The 22,810-nt window shown below is 37.0% G+C and overlaps 1 protein-coding gene across 5 annotated transcripts in view; it reads right to left on the minus strand.

The window, feature by feature from the left end:
* Positions 1-22,810, minus strand: part of LOC124360051 (nostrin) — a 119,715-nt gene that overhangs the window by 22,634 nt on the left and 74,271 nt on the right. For 3 of the 5 annotated variants that reach the window (XM_046813307.1, XM_046813303.1, XM_046813304.1), the window contains one exon: positions 14,746-14,831. In XM_046813307.1, the coding sequence (XP_046669263.1) occupies positions 14,746-14,831 (86 nt within the window). Of the gene's footprint in view, positions 1-14,745; positions 14,832-17,051; positions 17,358-22,810 lie in introns of those variants that run through there. The other 2 variants (XM_046813305.1, XM_046813306.1) reach the window with 2 other exon arrangements.

The raw sequence follows: 22,810 nt of genomic DNA on the forward strand, positions 1-22,810 counted from the left end.
GACGAGCGATGAGAAACCTGTGACGCGGAACACTACACCCGTGTGAACTAATTATATGAAGAACACTTGAGCTGTTATTATAAACCATTTTTCTCTGTTGAAACAATCGGCTCAAGGCAAACCACAACAACGCAATGCCGAAGATCCGGCCCATCCAACCGGCAAAGGAGGCGGCTGCAATCTCTATTTAAAAGACTGGTGTCCACAAACACAAAACCACAAATGCCCTAACTACTCTTTCTTGAGTCAAAGAAGGAGACTTGAAAAGCACAGCGATCATCAATCATGATTTCAGCAGGTCACGAGGAAATGTTTTAGAAGTTCTATTTAGGACGACGTTCAACGATAGATATTGAAGAACATTTTATGTATTTTTGTCCGCCACATTATACGGACATTCATACCATGCCCGAGTACGCTATAAACCGCAGCGAGCGGCATGAAAGTGTGACGGCTGTACGAGCTCACCGCCAAGGCTAGGAGCATAATGGCGCTTTCTTCGAGATGCAAATATAGAATGCATCTCATTGTTGCACAAGTGGTGAGAAGCCATTAGCAGAACTGGCCGAGAGTGGTTGATATAGCTTTCTGTCCGCTAGGGACCTATACTGGAGCTACCCTGTCCCCTGTTCACCAAACCCTTCGAGGCAACGAGTACACAAAATCAGACCATACCAAACCGGTCTGCGGTCTGATATTTACATTTTTTCAGTTTGATTCTCAGCTTCTCAGCAAACATATACACATCTGATACAAGTCTTGCGGTTTTCCCCCAAGGTCCCAAGCTACCCTAACTATATACACTCCAAATGTCTTCTTAGTAAGTACAAGCGAACATTAGTAAACGAATTTCAACTACCTTCAGTCATGGTGATGATTTTTACTCCTTACCCCTTATTGAAACCCTAGCACCCCTTATAACGAGGTTCCTCTCTCCAAACTCATATTTTTTTCTCTTCCTCTCTTACTAAACTAAAAGCATATACCTTAATCATTAAAAACTTCAAGACACTTCCTAGTACTTTGTCACCAATCTTAGTACGATCACCATAATAAATCTCCCTACGATAATTTAGATTTCTAAGCACTTACACACTTCTGAACTGACAGCAGATGGAGCACAACGTTAGAAGATTATGAATGATACAAGCGTGCAGTGGGTGTAACATCGGTCACAACATGTCGGTACTAGCCATTAGACAGTGAGCATAAATAATACAACATAATATCCCTTCATAGTTTCAGTAATTATATGATTTACCTATTAAATATACACGTAATTTAATATCGGAAAGTCACAATTATCGAAGATAAAGTTCCAAAGATCTTCGAGTCGCATATAGAATCCTAAAAATTACATTCATAAAAGTTGAAACTGTTTTCTTTGTTAGATTAGAAAAAATGTATAGATTCACTTGATCGTATTCCTATCTGGTAAAGAACAATAACTTGGAAAGTAATTCTCGACATCTGTTGCTCAAACACCAATGAAAGCCGTTACTACATCCGGTTTGATAAGATTCGTTTCCATAATGGATCCAATGCTTTCATAAGGATCCTTGGCCACTTTTGTATCATATTCACTGTTTATGTTACAGATTTGAACGGATAACCATCGTCGATGGGATTTTAGAAAAGTGCACAATCTTGGGACATCCAAATCTTTGAGGAAAGTCTTAACAGAGAAAAACGGAAGAGGTGAAGAAACGCTGCGTTCACGACGATGATGTCGGCTTGACAAGGGCAGTCGGCGGTAATTGATTTAGACCATCCGAGTGAATCAGGAAAGCGGTCAGTGGAGCAGAACCGAGGTAGAGGTTGGCTTCTGCTGCACGGCACGGCACGGCCACTGTCACTGTCACGGCACGGCACAGCAGCTGTGCAGCAGTACTCAGGACACTGTGTTAGATTTCGTCCATCCGAGTGAACCATGGAGGCGGTCAACGGAGTAGAACAAAGGCAGATGTTGGCTTCTTCTACACAGGACCTGTCAGCTGGACTATCTTTCTTAGTCAGGACACTGATATATGTCACAACACAACACTAGTTTCCCAACCTTTCAAGATTGTTTAGAAAATACAGCCGGCAAATCCAAATTACTTATCCTCATTAGACAATATAAAGTAGTTTGGTTTTGAATACAAATTTACTATCAGGATGACAGTATTAAAATATGACACGTATAAGCAAAGACAAATTGGTCTCTGATGCAAGGGACTGAATTGTCTATTCATTTATATTAACATTGACTTACTTATTGCAGCAAGAGTATGGAGGTAAATGTATATTCCCAGTTTTGTCAGCAAATAGGGCAAACGTTTCTTTGATACCTTAATACATTTTATACCTTTATAGCATCTTGAAATAAATAACTAATTTCACTAAACGTTGTTTGAGACGAATTCTTGGGAATAAATAGACGTCAGAAGAAGTGAGGGCATGTGGGTAAAGAATGTCTTCTAATACTTCCTCAACATCGTATTGTAGACTCCGTCATTTTTAAAGTAAATAATTCGTGAAAATATTAGGATTACTGAGTTCAAATCATTTAATACCGATAAATAAACACAACAAAGCAAGAACATTAGCGAATACAGGAAGAGTAAGCTCGAAAGTGGCCAAGGAGAGAAACTGTCTCGTAGACAAATGCAGATTCTTCATCAGCATAAATAGGATCTTTATAAGGAATGCTTTCCTCAGGTGAAATTCGCTGAAAGGCAGTACCGGCCGCATACATCGCATCTGTAGTCTCATTACTGCGTTACTGACATTGCCCTCTCTCTCATTGTGATTCAGGCTCGGACACAGACGAGACGCAAGATGGAAGGAGTCATCCAGCCGGAAGTGGTATCAGGATCAGAAGATTCCCGTCAAACAAGAGTCAGGCTCTCACCGCGTACAGAAGGCCACTGCAGGTCGAGTTCATTCCGATTTCTGCCAACTCTCACGGATGTTTGAGGATCGAGGATGGTCTCGTGCAGACATTCCTAGTGTTGTGGCGGATTATTTTACACCTCCCCTTTGAGATTGATATACTGCTGCTTTTAAGAGTTCAATATGTATAGTGTAACAAACGTTGTTTTGAAACCTATGTGGAGATAGCATTTGGACTTTAGTGCAACTATAGAAAAATCTCTTTCAGAAGCTTTTTTGATTTGTTTTGCATTGAAAACCTTAAGACATCCACTGTTAGGAACAACTTTTACTAAACTACGGCCATCTCATTGCCACATCTCGAACCGAGTGGTTTAGTGAATTATGTTACAAGTTCGGTCAAATCTTTCACTGCCTTCCTAAGGACGTCTTTCAATTATAGCACCTGCACTATATTGGAGGGAAGTTATGAATTGTCCAAAAGAGGTATGCCAAATCTCTGCCTTTGATTTTTTGGCAAGCTATACTTGCTCATGAAACACTCATTTTCCAGACACAATACTTCAGTATTCCACACACGATCGCGTTTGGATTGCCCGGAAGCCCTTCTGACACGCGGAAGTGTTGGTGGTGTCGCGGCTTTCCCCAGTAAGACGTGCGTCTAGCGGTCATCGATGTCCTGTGTGTGGAATTGTGATGTGAGCAGAACGGTGCTTTGTCACTTGCTGTTGGCATTACTCTCGCATTCTTCCTGCTCAAGTATTTGTTGTCCGAGCGTATCGGTGCCACCTTATCAGCGAGCGGATCAGTCTGGAGCTTTCACTTGACTGACCATATGAAAGAAATGAGATGAAAAACAAAGTATTTCCGAGATATTTCAACCATTTTCAATTTTTTGATAATTTATTACGAACAGAAGACTGGAAGATGATGGAAATTAAGAAAGAGCGTATCAAGACCAGCGACGAGTATTATACGCATTTCACTGGACGACTTAATCAGTATTTCTGTTATTGGAGGAATTATAAAATCCTTTAACTTTTATCCTAGAGTTTTTACTAGAAAATAAAACCATTACTGCAAATAATTTACCACTTCATTGGGCCTGATTTTTACTAAATCTGGATTAAACTCTCATGTAAAATCCTCTGGATTTCGTCGACAGAGGAACCTTTGTGTAGACAACAGCAAAAGAGAATCAAGAGTTTCGGATGAAGGTTCTGACAGCTGAGATCCGACGTCACAAAAACGGTGACTGCACCACTGACCGGAACAAGGAGGCGGCACCGGAAACTGTGGGGTGTTCCGGTGTGTGCATGTCACAACCAAGACCTACGTGACACTGTATTCTTCTTGTTCTTGCTAGAAGACCACCGGAACTAGAGTAAACTATATCATTATGTGCTTCAAGAAGGGTAGCTGTACTTAAAGACACTCTGTATTGTTATTGATAGGATAAGGAAGCGCCAAATCCGTGTGTTTGTATTGTTAATTCTATAAACATGCCAATTCTTGCGTGATCAGTAGTATTTCTCTTGCTTGGACATTGATTTGCAGGAAACATACTGTCCATGATAAAAGAAGAAGATGCACCAGGAACTTTTTAAAGTTTAGAAAATAATTCCTGTATTTTTCTTACTAATGCTAGAAGAAAACAAGTAGAATTTGCGAAAAACCTTGCATGTTCTGGTCTGTGTTAGAATGTATTTGCATAACCCTATGTACATTAAATTCTTCTTTTGTTATAACAAATACATGAAATCTGGATAAATCTTTTGACAATGCTAAGCTAAAAAATTGGCATTTGTGTTTTTCAAAAGTCAAATGATTTGAGGACTTGTTTGGACATTAAAACTTACATTGTGGTGTTACATAAAACACATCGAATGCGGGTTTCAGTCTTGTAATACTAATACAAGAACGGAATATAGACAACATATATTCCGTCATAGCTTTCAACGGAATTCTTATAATTTAGGTTTAGATGGAAGAAAGCAAATCTCCTCGAAAAGCTGGTAACTCGTTCGAGAGTGTTGTTCTCAACAAAGATAATTGCAGCAGGATGTAGAAATATGTGATCTTATCAATATACGGTCTTGTGGTTTACCGAATTTTCATATGTTATAGCGGTAAAGTGTTGGCGCAGTCACCGCAACCTCATCCCAAGCCGACCACGGGTGGAATGTGTTGTCACAGTTAAAACGTATCCGTCTGTGGTTGCTGAGGCATGAAGCAACCGCGGCAGAGAGGCGGCTCTGTAATTAAACGAGAAGCTGGGTTTAGGTGTTGTCCCGAGAGATATTAACAAACACATTTCATCAACAGCCTTGCTTGCATCAGAAGGAGCTTCGTGCACGAATTTACAGGATCTGACATGTTCGAGAAGTTAGAGAACCTCAAAGTACTCAAGCATGTATTATGAATGGAACGAATTCCTTTCAATAAACCAACAATATGAGTTTGACTCGTGTCGGCTGGGTTAGTATTTAAGTTTGATTAAAATAACCAGCCTTCAACTGGTTCTTGCTATCAAATTCTATACAAAACAATAGTTAACACTATAATATATATCAGGTACCTAAGTGCACTTTTCTTTAAAGATGGATCTCTGAGCAGAGAGGAGATAATTCAGTTTAAACCCCAAAAATATCTTATATATATTTCTCGTGTGCGTGTGTATGTCACTGAACCCCTCCAGAATGGGTTCGAGAATGGTTTATATTTACAACTCTGTCCAATTAAAATAGTTTATTTAATTAATGTTTTATTCAAAAATGTTTGATTTTTTAATGTTTTACCTTCGATCCGGCAGACTGCGCTACGACACATAATACAAAGTAAACTGATACTTAACAGCTGTTAATTCTTTCAGCTGAAGTTCGTCAAAGAAACGAAAACATTTGTTTACAATTAAATTTAGAAAATTATTATTGTTAAGTACTTGATAAGTAGTGTAATGTAGATTGCACACAAGAAGTTATTGGCTAATTATAAATTTAGGTTGCACCAATGATCAATAAACTATCTAATGCAATGAAAATACTACTAAACACTGTTATAAAACCCACCTCATGGTACAAACCCGTGAATGTTTGCACATAAGGTAAACGAATTTGGTTGGATCGAAGGTAAATGAAAAGAACCAAAAGAAGACGCTTTATGATCGAAATTGGTTTTCGTTGATACATTTTCTTGATCGGAGCACGAGGAAACTCCACAATAATACTGAAAATATCTTAGACGGAAAATTAATTTTAACAGACCGAATTTGATTTTGTATAACCTAACTGGTTTATCGAGATTCATCGATATAAATTAATTGTACTGAATAACTGTACTGAATCAACACCTAGCAAAAACCACGAAAGATACATGTAGGAAATAATATGGTACATACCTTCATAATTCGCCCAAGAGGCTCACGAAGGAACGATTATCAACTATCTCAGGAATGTTTAAAATGTAATAGAAAAAGAAAACATGAATATAGAGTACTGTTTTTCAACAGGAAATTGCGTGCGAAGCCGCGGGCAACTGCTAGTATTAATATATACATCCTACAAATGCACACAAGGTAAATCTCTCAACCAAATCCTTAAAGTTCGTGAGGCGCGTTTGTGGCCACAGCTTCAGCCTGCCTGGCGTCTCTGTCTAGAACAAGATCAAGGTTGCTTTCACATTAACAGCTCTTGTACACGGCTACATTTGAGCATTTTAATTTGACCTCTGGAGATTGTACTACTTGAGATGCAGAAGGAAAGGCAATCATACAAGAAGAAGACCAAGGTTAAGGTTGGTCTTAGACTAATAACTCGTAAACACGACTAAACTATTCATTCTAATCCAACGTCTGGAGATTTCTCTACTAGGCGACACTGAATGGATGATATAATGATATTCAGATTGGACCTTGGGCAAGGTCAGCTTGCTCCCACTACAAGAGCTCTCGTACAAGACTACGCTTGTCATTCTAATCTGACGTCTGGAGATTTGATGTACTGACAACACTGAAGTGATAATAAGACTCGATGAAAAACAAAGTCTAAAATCTCACACACTAGAAGCTGTTGTACAAAAACAACATTAAAAATGATCCAATTTGACAACTGGAGATTGTATAACTAGACGTCACTGAATGGAGACAGTCGACCTTGAGCAAGGTCAACTTGCTCCCCCTCCAAGAGCTTTCGTAAAAGACTGCATTCGTCATTCTAATTCCGACGTTTGGAGATTGGATGTACTGACAACACTGAAGTGATGATAATAAGACTCAACTAAGAACGAGATCGAACATCTTCTGTAGTAGAAGCTCTTGTACAAAAACAACATTAGAAATTATTCTATTTGACACCTGGAGATTGTATAACTAGACGTCACTGAATGGGGACAATCGACCTTGGGCAAGGACAAACTGCTCCCACTCTCAAAGCTCTACGGTAGTCATTCTAATTTGACGTCTGGAGACAGGTCTGCCAGGCAATCACGGATGCATATTAAAAGTATTTTAAATTATTAAATTGCAAACTTTGGTTCTGGAACGAGGTGTTTGTATGCTTCTACCGCTATTTAAGAGTACATGTCTTTGATTTTATTTTGGTCCTGTATTACTTTGTTACAATATTTGAGTAAACAATATTTTAACAGGTACGTTCTTGTACCCATGGTATTACACCATAGTACAGAAAATAATGTAGACGATTAGACATGTTTGGGAAGGAGGGAGAGAGTGCTATTTTACAATTAAAGTAGGTTACAATGTTCAACATTACACATTTCCAGTACCACATAATGGAAACATAACATGAGACCTACGCTTGTTAAGGATATTAAATTGGAGAATTTGGAAGCGAAGAATGTCACAAAACATGAACTTACGCTGTCGACATGGGAATTAGACGAAGAAGTGAGACACTTCACAAGAGAATACACGAGAATGAGGGAAATCACTTAGTCCAGTATAGGTCACATTACAGATATTATTCTAGAAGTAAAATGGTTAAACATAAGACGACACAGAAATAGGAGGAATAAAGAAATTTAACTGGAGGTCTAGTCAAGTTGACCACACACATATATATATATATATATATATATATATATATATATATATATATAAGTTCCAACAGTTATTAGCGACATTTAACAGAAACTACAGTGAAACTATATAAGGCAAGCTTGAAAAACTGAAGTTCAGATTATCCATAGTTATTATTCAAGAATAACGAATCGCACAAATCACCATAATCATGACAAATAAGGAAAAATAATAATGTACATTAACCTAAGCTAGCACTTTGCATTTAGTTTTAATGGACAAATAAAATTTGTTTAAATCAATAATTGTGTATGATTAAATATTACTTTGTTCGAAATTAGTTGTTTATATTTTGATTACCACGTTATGTCTATAAATACAATCACAATATTCGAATAAACTCAAGGTTTCAATCAGTTTTTCTTTTCATGGTCACCAGTTGCACGTGGAGATGAAGCTAAGTAATTATTATGGAAAAGACCAGCTGGTGCTGATGTGCAGGTTGGCCACTGCTGCAAATCAAAATGTATACTAAAGTTTATACTATTGGTATTAAGCTGGTGGCAGATTCGTTTTGAGTTTGTGTATGCAAATTGGTAAATATCTTTTATACAGAGCCTATTTGGTATTTGTAGTAATTTGTAGCTGAATACTATTTTTTTCATAAAATATTTGGTTAATATTTATCTAATACAAATTTTCCTATGTGGTTATTAACTCCACACTAAAGGGGTTATCTTTGTATTAGAACAATAAAAATGGTCAACTAAAACCTTTTTGGTAATTATTTTATTTCCAGACACGTGTTTCAGTATTAAACCATCATCAGTGTGAACATTTTTTTTCTTTATTCTCATGTAAGCCTCAGCGTAAGCTATGCCGGCTTCGAAGTGCACTGGTTTTTGTTATTATTACATTTTTAGACCTCCCGGGGATTCGAACCCGTGATCTCTCGGTTAGAGAGCCGAAACTATAACAACTAGTCTACGGAGGAGGACTTGTGTGAACATTAACCTCTAAATAAATAATAAACAATAAACAACTAAATATACACATGTGAACCAAGTGTTTTAACATCTGTTTAAATGGTCCACATGTGTATATTTAGTTGTTTATTGTTTATTATTTATTTAGAGATTAATGTTCACACTGATGATGGTTTAATACCGAAACACGTGTCTGATAATAAAATAAAATTAAAAAAATGGTTTTAGTTGACCATTTATTGTTCTTATTTAATATTACTTTCATTTATAACTAAGCATATGAATAGTTTAAAAGTTAAGGTTAACTAGCGTCTAACGATTAAAAAATCTGTATTGAAGCAAACAAAAAAAAGTTTTCAGATCACTTACACCATATTAGCAACTTGGATGCGATTTTGCACCAAATAAACAAATACTAAAAATCAATGGGTAACATTTACATACTCTATAGAAAGACTTACGTTCGCACATTAAATGTGGGTTTGGTAGTGAAGTTAAAGCTAGAAATTACTGACATAATTGTGTATTCCGACTAGCAACAACCTCGGGTATCACAGGGATAATAGACGTCATGTATCGTCGTGTTATACCGACAAGAGATCATTAGATAAAATTGAAATATTCCAAAGCATAGTTTTTCATTCGCATATACAATCAAGTAGTACGCTGAGAGATAGTTCGCAGTCGGACAAGAATTTCACATTAGCAATTACACACTCGCGCTTGAGCGAGAGGATAGTCAGTTTCTCTGTAGAAAGTGGCCCAACAATTATGTGGCCTTGAGGTGGGTCTGCGTCGTCGTGGTCATCATCGTGGCAAAATTGTCAGACTGGACAGCAGGCGATTTGTTTGCGATTATCCCGGGGAGAAAGCCCGCAAATTATTTTGGGCAGCGGAGACCAGAGACGGAAGATCGGTGAGAGGGCAGTAAAAGTGGAAGATATGGATGTATATGATTTGTTTGTGTAGTTTATTTTGTTTTCCGGACTATCATTCGCAGTTGGGTAAACAAGAAAAGTACAGGTTCACTTCCTTGTTCGGCAGCAAGTAAGATTCAATAGTGGGGTTGCAGTCGTTGCAGAAAACCGGAGAGAGGATTTTAGTGCGGCAGTGGCGAAACAAACGGCGCGGTGAGGAGTTGTTTTATGAATATGATGGGACTGCCGATGGGCGGACTATGAAGTAGGACTTTAAACCTGAGTTAGAGATAGCGCAGGTTCAAATCCTGTATGTGACCGTTGCACCTTTCATCAGCACTCTCCTCCTATTCTGTTTGATAAGATCCTCGAACATGCCAGTGGCCCATGAGACCGGGCAAAATAAACCCAAAAAGGGGATCGGTTACTCCTTAAAATTAATTTATAAGAAGAAACTTGTCCTAAATAATGTTATATATTGGTGCGCAGATGTTAGATTAGACTTTTGTGCGGTAGTTTTTTTTTAGTTTTGAAGGATAAATATTATTCCTGATTTCAATTTATGGCAACAAATGACTGTGTTCTAGTTATTGGTTGCTCAATTCTTTACCAAAATGTGTTGTATAAAGGTGAAAACCCAAAACTATCCTCGTTGTGGGTATTTAAATAACCATTGGGTTCATAAATTATATTTACCTCCCCACTAGGTATTTACCGGGACCACGTCACTACTAGTAGTTACTGACCCCGTGGACTTAAAACTTACTGTTTAAAATCTTAAAAACACCCGTCCTTTAGTAATCAAAATTTTGGATTAGATCTTCGTTGACAAACTGTTACGAAAATCAAGATTCCTTGATTAACTTAACCTTTTGTGTAAAATTTTGACTTTTTTAAGTAATGAGACGCAGTACAGAAAACCAAGCCAGGGTTATATGAAGAATTTTCTAGAAACAAAGAAAAAATAACCAGATGCTCATCAGATTTAACAAACGTCCTGTACCTCTGTAATGTACTGTCGCCCACATCAGAGGACAAGGATTACTGACACAACTGCCATCTCAAGGTATTTGGTTAATTAGCCAGCCCCTTGAATGTGTCAAAACTCAAGACCGACTAGTAAGTTTCATTAGTTTTTAACGTTCTTAGTGACGTTTTTTGTCTCGGTTAATGTACGAATCTATATAACGATTTGTTAAAATTTAGAACAATTAATAAATAATTAAATATGTTTTAAAAATAGAAAACTTCGGATTTTATTTATACACATCCAGAAAAAAACTTAATAATGGAGGATTTTACTATGTAAAATATACTCTTTCACTGATAACAATATTTTATTTTGCACGTTTCTAAGAATACATCCATTTTACATAAATATCACGCATTTAAATCGAATTCAACAAATACTAAAGTACAAAAATACATGACTACCCATTAATTATGTTGGATACTTACGATTATGAGAATAAACAAAACAAATACATTAAATGTGTGCTTCTTAGTCCTTACAACAGTTATCTGATATGTAACTTCAAGGGGAAGGCAATTACACGGCTTAGGAGCAAAGTAAGAGAAATCTGTCTTACGTAACGTAACCTGGTTAAGTCTTCCCACAGCAATGAATGCGAAAGTTGTGAGATCATAGGACATATGAAGTTGACAGTCATCGACATATGATGTATGCACATTACCATGCCGAACCCACCTGATCAAATCAGCAGTGTACGGAATATATAAAACTGGACCTAAGCAAGTATCTTGAGGCATTCCCTACATTAGAACGAACCACACTTTGCGATCATGCCTTAGAAACTAGTTGCTATTATGTAAGCTTTTTGTGACGATTGCTCCAAGATTGACTGTCGTAAACTTCTACATTAAAGCAGTAATCCTGATTGTGAACGAGACAGATCTACCAAAAGGTACAAGTATCCACACCTACAACACCAGACGAGGAAGCGACTTCATTCTGCCAGCACACCACAACTACCCAGTACGCTAGAAAATCATCATACATTGGCCGCAAACTCCACAATGGTCTTACGCAATTACTGAAGTCACAGAAGGGAAAACACTTGAAAACACAACTACATAAGTGGCTGATAGACAGACCAGCTTACTCCTTGAAGGAATTCCTCGAATTTAAACTACATCAATAACTTTAAGAATTTTATAATATTATTTGTTTATTCTAAATAACATTTTTACCAATTTTAGTAAAAATACTCCTGTTTATGAATTGTTTTACATCATTTTATATAATAGCTATCTCTTAACTTCAGACGAACTATTGTATCTACCTTTAGGTTATATTATCACATGACGCAATTGCAGTTTCTTCATGAAACTGTAAATAAATAATAAATTGAATTGAAGATAGTAGTGCTAAATCTGATTAGGTTGTAGAAAGTTAGGAATGTTAGGATGTTGCGAGCATCACGTTTCAAAGGCATGGTTTAAACGCATTCAATTTTTTGTTTGTGTTCTTACCAAAGACATGTATTGCAAGAGAGGTTTCAAATACATTGTCAATACTTTACTAACAACCATAAACACTTGAAAATTCTAAAAAATTGTAAAAATCATATATTGGAAATGAGCTCCACTGCAAATGTTCAAAAACTCCAAGTTTTTTCAGTCCATAAAATGTCAAATTTACTGACTGATGCAGGATCCAACTATAGTAAATAACCCGGCGAGTCGGCATTCACGCAATATCGAGTGGGATACCTGCAGGCCAGACACAGGTGCACGATAGACTTTGCGGTAGCGGACGCTTTCGTAGGAGAAATGACCTCTCGCCTTCAGCCTCAGGCTACCCTGGCTCTCGTGCGCTGAGAAGAAAGTACGGCAGTACTTTTTAGAAAAGATTGTAGCCTTGCTACGGCTGACACTTAACGAGATGTTGCCTTGGTCAAGGTTTAGTTGGCCATAATCTCACTCGCAGGGTTCTTCTTCAGTGAGAATTCTTAGACCTTTCAGCAGTATAGTCTTTCTTCTGGGTTACTGGGATGGCAATTGAAGCATTTATCAACTATCAATAGTGGGAGTGCCGATGGCCGAGCGGTCTGTCATTGGACTTTGGATCTGAGTTAGATATAGCGCTGGTTCAAATCCTGTCTGTGACCGTTGCACTTTTTATCAGTACCATCAACCACGTACTGTATCGACTCTCCCCCTTATTCTGTTTGATAAGATCCTCGGACAGGCCAGTGGTCCATGGGGACGAACAAAATAAGGCTTAAAAGAGGATCGGCTTCTCCTAAAAAAAGTTTCTTTAACCTAACAAATATCAATGGCCAAACGTACGACTTTGTTCAGATTCCAACTAATAACACTATAGGGCTTTATTAATTTGATCAAAAAGTTGATTGAAAAGTTAATTGTCGAAACCTCGACCATAGATAGCAAAAAACTACAACTTCCACCAGTCACGTCTTGCCTCTGAATATGAAACTGACCATCAAAGCGAAATTCTAATTATTGGATGGAGTGCTCAGATGAACTAAATTCTTCACACACATTTGGTGCGCCTCAGACCAGTGCTTTCCTTGCCCCGTGCATCACGGAGAAAGCCGAATATCGTGCACTGGACCGCCCTGAGAGCCTCGCATATCGCACTGCTCCTATTCCACCGCCGCACCGTATATCTTGTTTAGATAGCATCTGTGGCCTGGAGGCTACTTTCTTCGTGTGTGGCCAGTTAGTACATTTAACTCGCTGTAAAGAGGTTATGTATAAATTTCGATGCAGACTGTCAAAAGCTGCTTTCGCCCATGTAGACCTGCCTTGGACAACGAATGGGGAGCACAATTATATGCGTCAAAAGTAACTTACTTTCTTGGAGTTACCTTTGGTCCGGTTCAGACTGCTCCTCGATAACTCTGGGAATTTTAAAGTTACTATGTACGTACGAATACATAAACAGTCTAAGAATCTACAAGGCTCAACATATGCTAATATTGAAGACTCTTGGAGCAATTGGAAAATTCTTTAAATAATCAAATGTTGTGTGGTACCCAACACTGATTTATTACCGTGTAAAATCAAAGGAGTTGCCTTTGGTTTAGAAAGGCCTCGTCCAACAAATAAACAATTTAGAAAAGTAGTGTTTTCATTAACATTTAGTAATATGCTAATATTCTCAATTTTAACAAAATCATACTTATAATCTGTCTGAAATACATTTAAAGAAATACAGTTTGGATTACAGAGGTGATGGAGTGAGTGAAGAAACTAAAAAGGCAAAACCAGTGAAGAGATAGATTAGAATCTGCACGATGCTCTGCTATCTGGCTATTAGCTCTGCAAATAGAGTCGAGGAAGTGACGAGGAAAGTACTCGAGTGACAGGAAGACCGCTGATAAAAGTAGTTAGTTTACTTAGCGACCTATTTCAATTTACCCAAGTATGTGGGAAGAGTAGACAAATCACGTGATCACGGACAGAATCTACAGCTTTTGTGACACTTTGGTTCCACCTAGTGTTTCCATATGTCACCCACGGAGGTCATGATTACAGCCGAGACCAACGGTAAAAATATCGAGAACTTTGCAGTCTCGGAAAGTAGAGCAGCCTTAAGTGATTATCGTGTACCTACACGGAAAGACAATTTTGACAAGGATTCTGAGATATAGCCAGTATTCATAATTATTGGTAATGTCATATTTGGCCACTTTCGTTCGGGGTAGACCTCTCATCGCATGAACATCATTTGTTATCTAAGTGCCTATAACACAACATCGAACATTTGCCTAATTTTTTACCACCTTTCATTTTCTTTATTTGCCTCATAACCTAACTCTTCGTCTTGTTAAAGATATGCTAAGTAGAGTCATACATATAGAGGAAAGTCAGCTCAATGTCATCAAAAACAGCGAGCGTTAGTTAGTGACCATCCTTCCCCTACATCCTTCTACCTTTCACTCACCTTTCATGCAGGACAGTACTGAGGTCTTTGCAGAAGTCGCCACCTTGTTTGATGTAGCGGCGAAGTTCCTCAAACCCGTTCTGTCCCTGAAACAAGAACACCTTGTCAATTCCTTGGGCAGAATTGTGATCAGCCGAGCAGAATAACTGATGTTTTATCCTTCATTAAACGAAGGTACCATCGAAAAATACTCTTACGCGTAATTATATTACTACATGTGATTCAAGACCTTTTAAAAAAAATTCTTCTGATCCAAAAAGAAAAGATTACGTCAGTTGATACATCTAGAAGAATTGAAACTTTGTCGATCATTCAGCTATCGTTATGGTAAGAAATTAGTACAATCAAAGCAATTTCCCTTCGTCACCGAAGCTATTCTATTTCGTATACTGCGATTGTTTGTAAATCGTTATTATTTGGCCTATGTCCGAAAACAATTTTGGCTTGCGTGGACTATCCAATGGCAATTGCATGCATAATGTAAAATCAAGTGAATGTGTAATAACATCTATCACTTGGAGGGGAAGAGTGTTTAAATGGGTAGGCAGAGGGTGAGATCTAATAAATTACATACCTAACTCATTCATATTCTAAAAGCGAATAAGCAAGGAAATTATTGAAAGTTCTGCTAGGTTTATAATTTGGTTACTCAATTTCTTACTAATTACCAATTTCTAATTTGGATGTTTTTCTTACTTAGTAAAATGTATTTGACTGCTAAAAGGCAGTTCTTTTAACGTCCTACTTTTGGTTCTGCTGCACTGTCTGATAGAACATATGATGTTTGTTGAGGTAATCAGCAAAATTCACTTTTTGAACGATAAATAAATAAGGAACAGGAAGAGTGAACCGGCGCGGCGTGACCGCTAATGACAACAACCGGTGACAATTATCTCTCATCCGTTCACTGGACCAAAAATATTGTGTGGTACCCAACAATGATTTAGTACCCTGTAAAAAACTTGTATTTTCGGCTTTAACTTTCCAGAGAATAAACCTTGCATCAATATGGAGATTGTGTGGCAGAAATTTTGTTCGAAAAGGCTAACGCATAGATTGCGCTACTATACTAACTTTTGTATATAGATGTAATCAATTTTCAACTTAAGGACAAAAAGTTATGAGTTTATATATTTAACTCATTTTATTAGTTACATTTAAAATTTTAGCTATTTTATCCGAGTTAACTCAGTATAACACTCACAATATTTTTTTCTGTTATATATTTATAATCGCCGTTTCTTTCGTTTGCCGCTATGCATATATATAATTGGATCGTTATACACATTTTCTTTGGCATTCGTTATGAGTTATAAAGCTGAAGTACAAAAACGTCACCGAAAAAATGTGAAAGGCTGTCATCGTCTTGAAACCCTTTTTTGTTTTCTTACGACAAGAAGCTTATAAAATTACACCCAGTCTTATAAGGACCTTTGCGCTACATCCGGAGGGACAGGATATTTTGGATAGGTAAGATTGGTAATAGGGGCCGCCTCCTGTCGAGATTCATGAAGAAAGATTCAAGGCAATAATCTCAATTCATATCCCCTAGGACGAAGGAGAAGCCAGCTCTGAACCAGCCGCTCCAGTCAAAGCAGGAAGGAGGTCGCATACTTTATGTCTAGGCTGGCAAGAACCTTTGACTCTTAGGGAACAAACCCCACCAGTAATTTCCCGCAAGACCAGACCTATTGACCCTTGCGATCCAGAATCTCGACATTTGCTGTTAGTGATTTGCCGCTTCTAGACCGCCATAGGGTTCCCCAGATTTAAGTGACACATCTGTTTTTGCTATACCCAGTGTGGGTTCGACTGGAAAGTATAAACTAGGCAGAAGTGAACCCACCTGTGGACTTGAAACCCTTACTTGGGTTGAATTAGAGGCTTAACCAAAGAAACTTTATTGAGTACAAGCATCAAACAAAGTTTGGTTACAATCAGTTTTGAAATACGATAGCCAATTTATTCAGAACCCTTAATTACATCGTCTATTCCAATGTTCTCTAACTCTTGTATATTTTAGGGGATTGTTTCTTGAGTCTGAATTATCACGAAAATACCATCTACACATGAGTCTAATATTCTTAGTTATTGCAATAAGCAGATTAAATCTGTTAAATCTATAAAACACAAGAGTACCGATAATGTCTGAAAATAAGTCTCGATTGATACACTGACATATGTCAGTAGCAAGCATGATGTAACATCAAAGGATTCTCCATACGACTGTGCATCATATCATCATCATCTAAACTTATCACTGTATTTTATTATGACTAAAGAGGGCGGTTACACGGTTACAATACCTGAAGAACTGATTTTGTGAATCTCCTGATGGTACGACGGTTGCGAGTCCTATCCAGGAGCTGCTGGGAGGTGGAGGACGACCTGCGTTCCCTGGACTCCATGTCGAGTAGCCGAAAGAGGTATAAAGAGATTCAAGAATCGGCTAGAGTCAAGGGTCCATTCTTCTGAGTCACTAATTTACTAATCCGTTTTAAGGATTCACAAACAGCGCACTTAATCTGATTGGACGTCAATAATCCAGGGAATTTCTTTCAAAGGTGGTAACTTCGGTTTCTTTCTCTTCTTCTTGTTATTTCTTCAGCCTACTTTGTTCAAAAGCACATATCACTTACACTGTAATATTAAGTACTAAATGCTCTGGAGATTACTTTCCATGGAACAATATACATTGTTTTAGAATTGACAAATATAATAGAAATGTTTAAAAAAATACATAAATTACAGCATTCGCTATTTTGCATAGCTAACTGACTATTCTCCATATACCTTAAATATGCGTAGCCATTTATTGGTACAAGACGTTGTATTAATATAACTATTTTTAGGCAGGAGACTAAAATACAGTAATGTTAATTAGGTATAGTATACCGATACAACTTTCCAACTAAAAAGATTTATAGATAGATCTATCACAGGCGGCCAATGCGAGGAGAACAAGATCAGTACATGAAGTAATTCACATTCAATTGCGGAGAACTACGTATTTTCAAAATATCTTCGCGATAATTCCAAAAATCACTATATGTAGATACAAAGCGCTCTATTATAAACGGGCGAAACGAGGTCAACGCGAGAGTATATATAATGTAATTCACATTACATAGACATTATTTTGAAAATATCATCGCAACAATTCCAAATATCGCTACACGCCGACACAATATCTGTTATAGACGGGCGGGTGTTACTAGGTGAGTGACGCGTATTGGATTAGCGCCTGACAGCAGACAGCAGACAGCGCTCTAGGCTCACGCACTTTCTCTAGAAACCGTGGCGGGCGCGGGCAGAAGTCACCGGTGAAATGAAATGCGCGTTAAGCCCATTGTTCCCATAGAGTTCCCACATTCACCGATTCCCACTGTTGACTCCAATTGCCATTCCCAATCCGTAAACGGTTTACCATAATTTCACACGACACTACCGCTAACGCATTGTTTCCAGCCGCGTAATGTAGGTAAAGTGAAACTTTATGGGGCACTGGGAAACAGATGGAAAGAACTGCTATCCCAATAATATTGGTAGTCCCCAGGTAGTTCACGTCTCAAACCTTACTACTAATTTTTTGTTACGAGTTATTAGACCGAAACATAAACTAAATACTATTTCTGCCAGTCATTTAATACACAAATGAAATCAATATCAAATTTATTAAAAACATACATTGTACAATTTGTATACACGAAATCAGTCCCACATGGGCCACAGAGGCTTGTGCGTGGTGAAGAGTCTGTTTCCTGTTGCTGTGCACAGCGGTATTATAATAATGATCACATAAATCATAATAAACAATTTTGTGTATTTTAAAAATAATTACCGTATCTCAAAACTTAACTAAAAATAAACAACTGTAATTTGTTGACCAATGGTCATAAATTATGCAACAGTACTTTAGCCTATAGTCTAATGGTTTTAATATCAAAACATATTAAACAAACAAAATAAGGTATGTTGTTTGTAATAAAATAAAGCGTTGAATTAAAAATTAATTAATTAGATAAACTGCAACATCTGTTTTTAAAGTGGTAAAATACTCTTTGTTTGATAAAGATTATTCTTAATCCGATAAAGAATATATGGAAACTGAAACTAGCACAATGCCAGCTATCAGCAACGACATAAAAAACAGCGCCGTCCCCTTTTTTGCAAAGCACATATGAACAAACTCTTCGTTTACATTTCTCCGCTCAAAATCATTCTACAGAAAAGTCAAGCTCTTCATTTGGTGGTTTGTCTTGCTTTGACTTTGTCTTGCTATACATAATTATAAACAATGAATTTGAAACGAGATAATATAAAGACCCTAGAAATTATATGCCAAGAAATAATTTAATGAATTTCCAAGTTTTCAACTTGGGTACCAGGCACCGCTCCGATCAGTGACATAAAAATAATTTTTAACAGTCTTCCTGACCTACTCTACGAAGTAATTTGACGAAACAAAACTTATTTTGAAGCATATGTTCGTATAAAGGGAATTCAGTGAACTAAATTTGTATTTTCAACTTAGGTAATTAAAAAAAATATATACTCATAATATTGCACGATTTGTTTGCAACATGAGATTCTTTTTGGAAATTTAATCACCAGGGGACAATGAACTAACGAGTACAATCATATAACATCAATGATAAATTAAAGGTCAGGACGACCTTTTGAAATTAACATTGGTTATATGGGATTAAACTCAAAGACGTTAATAGGTACTGCTATCTCTTAAACAGAGGTAGACATTTGAGAAGGATAGGCCACACTGTCTAACACTTTTGTACAGTTGGCTTCACAATTCTCCAGGCTCAACCGCTTTCACGTGCCCATATATGGTCCTTGATAGAGATATTACTATCATAAACTTTGTTCAACAAACTTTGGATTGCTCTATCACATGCTAGATTACTTAATCTGACAATTGTCCTTTCAGTTCAACCCGGTCTCATAATCCCGCGTAGGCCTATTATTCGGTTTTCTCTCAAAGTATTCTCACTCTTATTTTCTAATTTTTTTTACGAGACGCACAATAAAACTACAGTTAAAAAAGAAAAGCTAAGGACAGAGCAGTTAAAAGTATTTATCTAAATATCTATTAGATACCTATCAAAATATCTATTAGATATCTATCAAAATAACTATTAGATATCTATAAAAATATCTATTAGATATCTATCAAAATATCTATTAGATATCTATCAAAATATCTAATAGATATCTATAAAAATATCTATTAGATATCTATCAAAATATCTATTAGATATTTATCTAAATATCTAAAGAAAGCTGATACAATATTCTAAATGACACGCAGTACACATATGATTGACCGTAGAAAAAATATAAACAGCATTTATTAAAACATTATAAAACCATTGATAACATGGAAAGTTGTACCTTCTGAAGGTTCCATAATCCAAGGTTTGTGCATAACAGTTCACGAGGTATATTGTGAAACCAGGAACGAATCTAAGAATTTATGCGAGGGGATATTGCCGGAAGGTCTGGAACTGACATCATTCATAACCAAACTGACGTATAGACACATCTACAGTAACATCTAGGCAAAGATCCAAGTTTACCAAAGAAAGCTCTATACTCTACAACTAGACATATCTATTCCATAAGTAAATGGACTGTGCCACTTAAAGAAACGAGATAAAGTAGAACGGAAGAAGATAATAAAGTATAAGTGGCTTTTTTGCTTTAACTAGGTTGTATACATATTAAGGTTTGGCAATAGAGGCACGTACTCATAGATAAGTATGGTGATTTGCTGTTGATTATTTTAAGTGCAACGAATATCCTTTTAAAATCTGCTCTGAAATTTACTTTGACTAGAAAAATTTCGATCCGGCTCTCGTACAAGTAAATTTTATGTACCAAAATCCAAGTTGTTCAAATTCTTACGGAGCTAAAAGTTTTTTTTAGTGTGGTATATCAAAATGTTTCATAGAATCATTATAAGCTCTTTAATTGGTTGTCCCGTGAATCCAGTGATTACATTTCCAAGAAACTGTACAGAACACTTGTTACATGCAATGTTATAATTGCATTTTTGTATTTTTTTTTTATAATTACCTACATTGAAAATACAAATTAGTTCACAAAATTCCCTTTATACGAAGTATACGCTTCAAAATACTTTTTTTCGCCAAATTACCTCGTTGGGGTAGGTCAGAATTGTTAAAAAATTATTTGTATGTCATTTATCGGAGCGGTGCCTGGTAGCCTAAGTTGAACTACTCGGAAACTCATCAGATAATTTCGCGGTGCGGAATTCCATACGCCTTACTATTATCTCATTCAAAATACATTGTTTATAATTATATAAAAACAGGATAAAGCACCAGGACAAGAACTTTACTTCTCTGTGGAATAATTAAGAGCGGATAAATGAAAACGAAATGTTCGTTCATAGCTGCTTTTAAAACAAGAAGTGGTTATGTTTTTATGTCGTTACTGATAGCTAGCATTGTTCTAGTTTTAGTTTGCATTTATTTGTATCATACTAAGAATAATTGTAATTAGTCAAAGATCATTTTACCACTTTAAAACAGATGTCCTAAATTTTTTGTATACTAAATGACTGGCATCTGTATTATCTAGTTTATGTTAAAGACGTCTAATAATACGAAAAAAAATAGTAGTAAGACTTAAAACGTGAACTACCTGGAGACTACTAATATTAAAAGTACTAATATTATTATTGGGAAATAACTGTCATCCCAGTAATAAAAGACACGTGGACTTAACAATCGTTTGCTACTTCGTATTGTATACTCGTTTTTTATAAGCTTATTTCTTGCTGCCCACACAAGCAGCACATCACAAAAATAAACCACAAAAACTAGAAATGTAAAAGTTTCCCCTACAGATTATCATAGAGCCAGCTTGAATGCGAGAACAGAAGAGGCAGCAGAACAGTGTCTGAGATACGATCAGCGACTACAGAGCGGTGTTTGTCAGCAGGTAAAGAGCCGCGCCACGCACCTGTTGTCTGAGTGACGTCACCACGGGACCTTGATGTGCTGATGAATGTACGGCCACGCTTCCAACTGGAACAGGGCCGCAGTTAAGCAGCCAATAATTAACTATCTGGTTTCGGCTTCCAGCCTCCGAATCGGGCTCTTACTAATCAGACTTGGGGACATTTTCTGTGACCTCGACTCCTCCTGCACTTTGGCGGGAGGTTTGACGAAAAGAGAATTTTCTTCGGTACAACAAACATAAAACACAAAATTCTCACTGGATCACAGTTCACAGGCGATCCTATGGCCAGACCTAGTACCTAAGATGTACTAGATACAGCGTACGTTTGCCAATTCTGTTTATTGTATTAACTTCATTAAAGAGGTCTAGGTTTGGATCGACTTTGTCCCAAGGCATCCTTTACTCATAATAGATCACCATCCTAATGAGTTGTGATAACTAAAATTTTCTGCAAATTGGTAAAAGTATTGAAAAATTGTTTCTTCAGACAGGGTTTCAGTTGGGAGACGGGTTCTCAGTTATCAAGAAATTCGTCTTCCTTCAACGATAAAGATCGGGGGAAATGGGAGATCAGCCACATTTGTTAAAGGAGTGAAAAGGTGTGATTATCAAGATGTATATTTTTTACACATAATGTAGTTATGGTGGGAAGACTTAATTCACTGATAAGGATATTGAGTTTAGTTACCTTCTCCTTAAAATTAGGTTGCTCCACCGTGCTTTGCGATCGTGTCTAAAACAATGGATTGAACTCAATTGTGCACCTTATGAGAAAATAAGAATATCTCTTCACCTAGATTACACTATCTAGGTCAAGGCGCCGACTTGTTTTGGATCTTTTCAGACGAACATGAGTCCAGAGTCAAGTCTGTCAAACGCTGCACTGAGAGAAATGAACGTGAACTCGGACTAAACTCAACGTTCACGTGTATATTTTATTAATTTGAGAAATTGTGTAGTAATATCAGAAGAAGCAACACTTTATCTCATATCATGTAAGAAACTTCCTCACAGTTTTAATGCTGACAACAAATACTATACGTCATCTACGAGAATAAAC

The sequence above is a fragment of the Homalodisca vitripennis genome, chromosome 4 (assembly GCF_021130785.1).
Source record: "Homalodisca vitripennis isolate AUS2020 chromosome 4, UT_GWSS_2.1, whole genome shotgun sequence".
NCBI lineage: Eukaryota > Metazoa > Arthropoda > Insecta > Hemiptera > Cicadellidae > Homalodisca > Homalodisca vitripennis.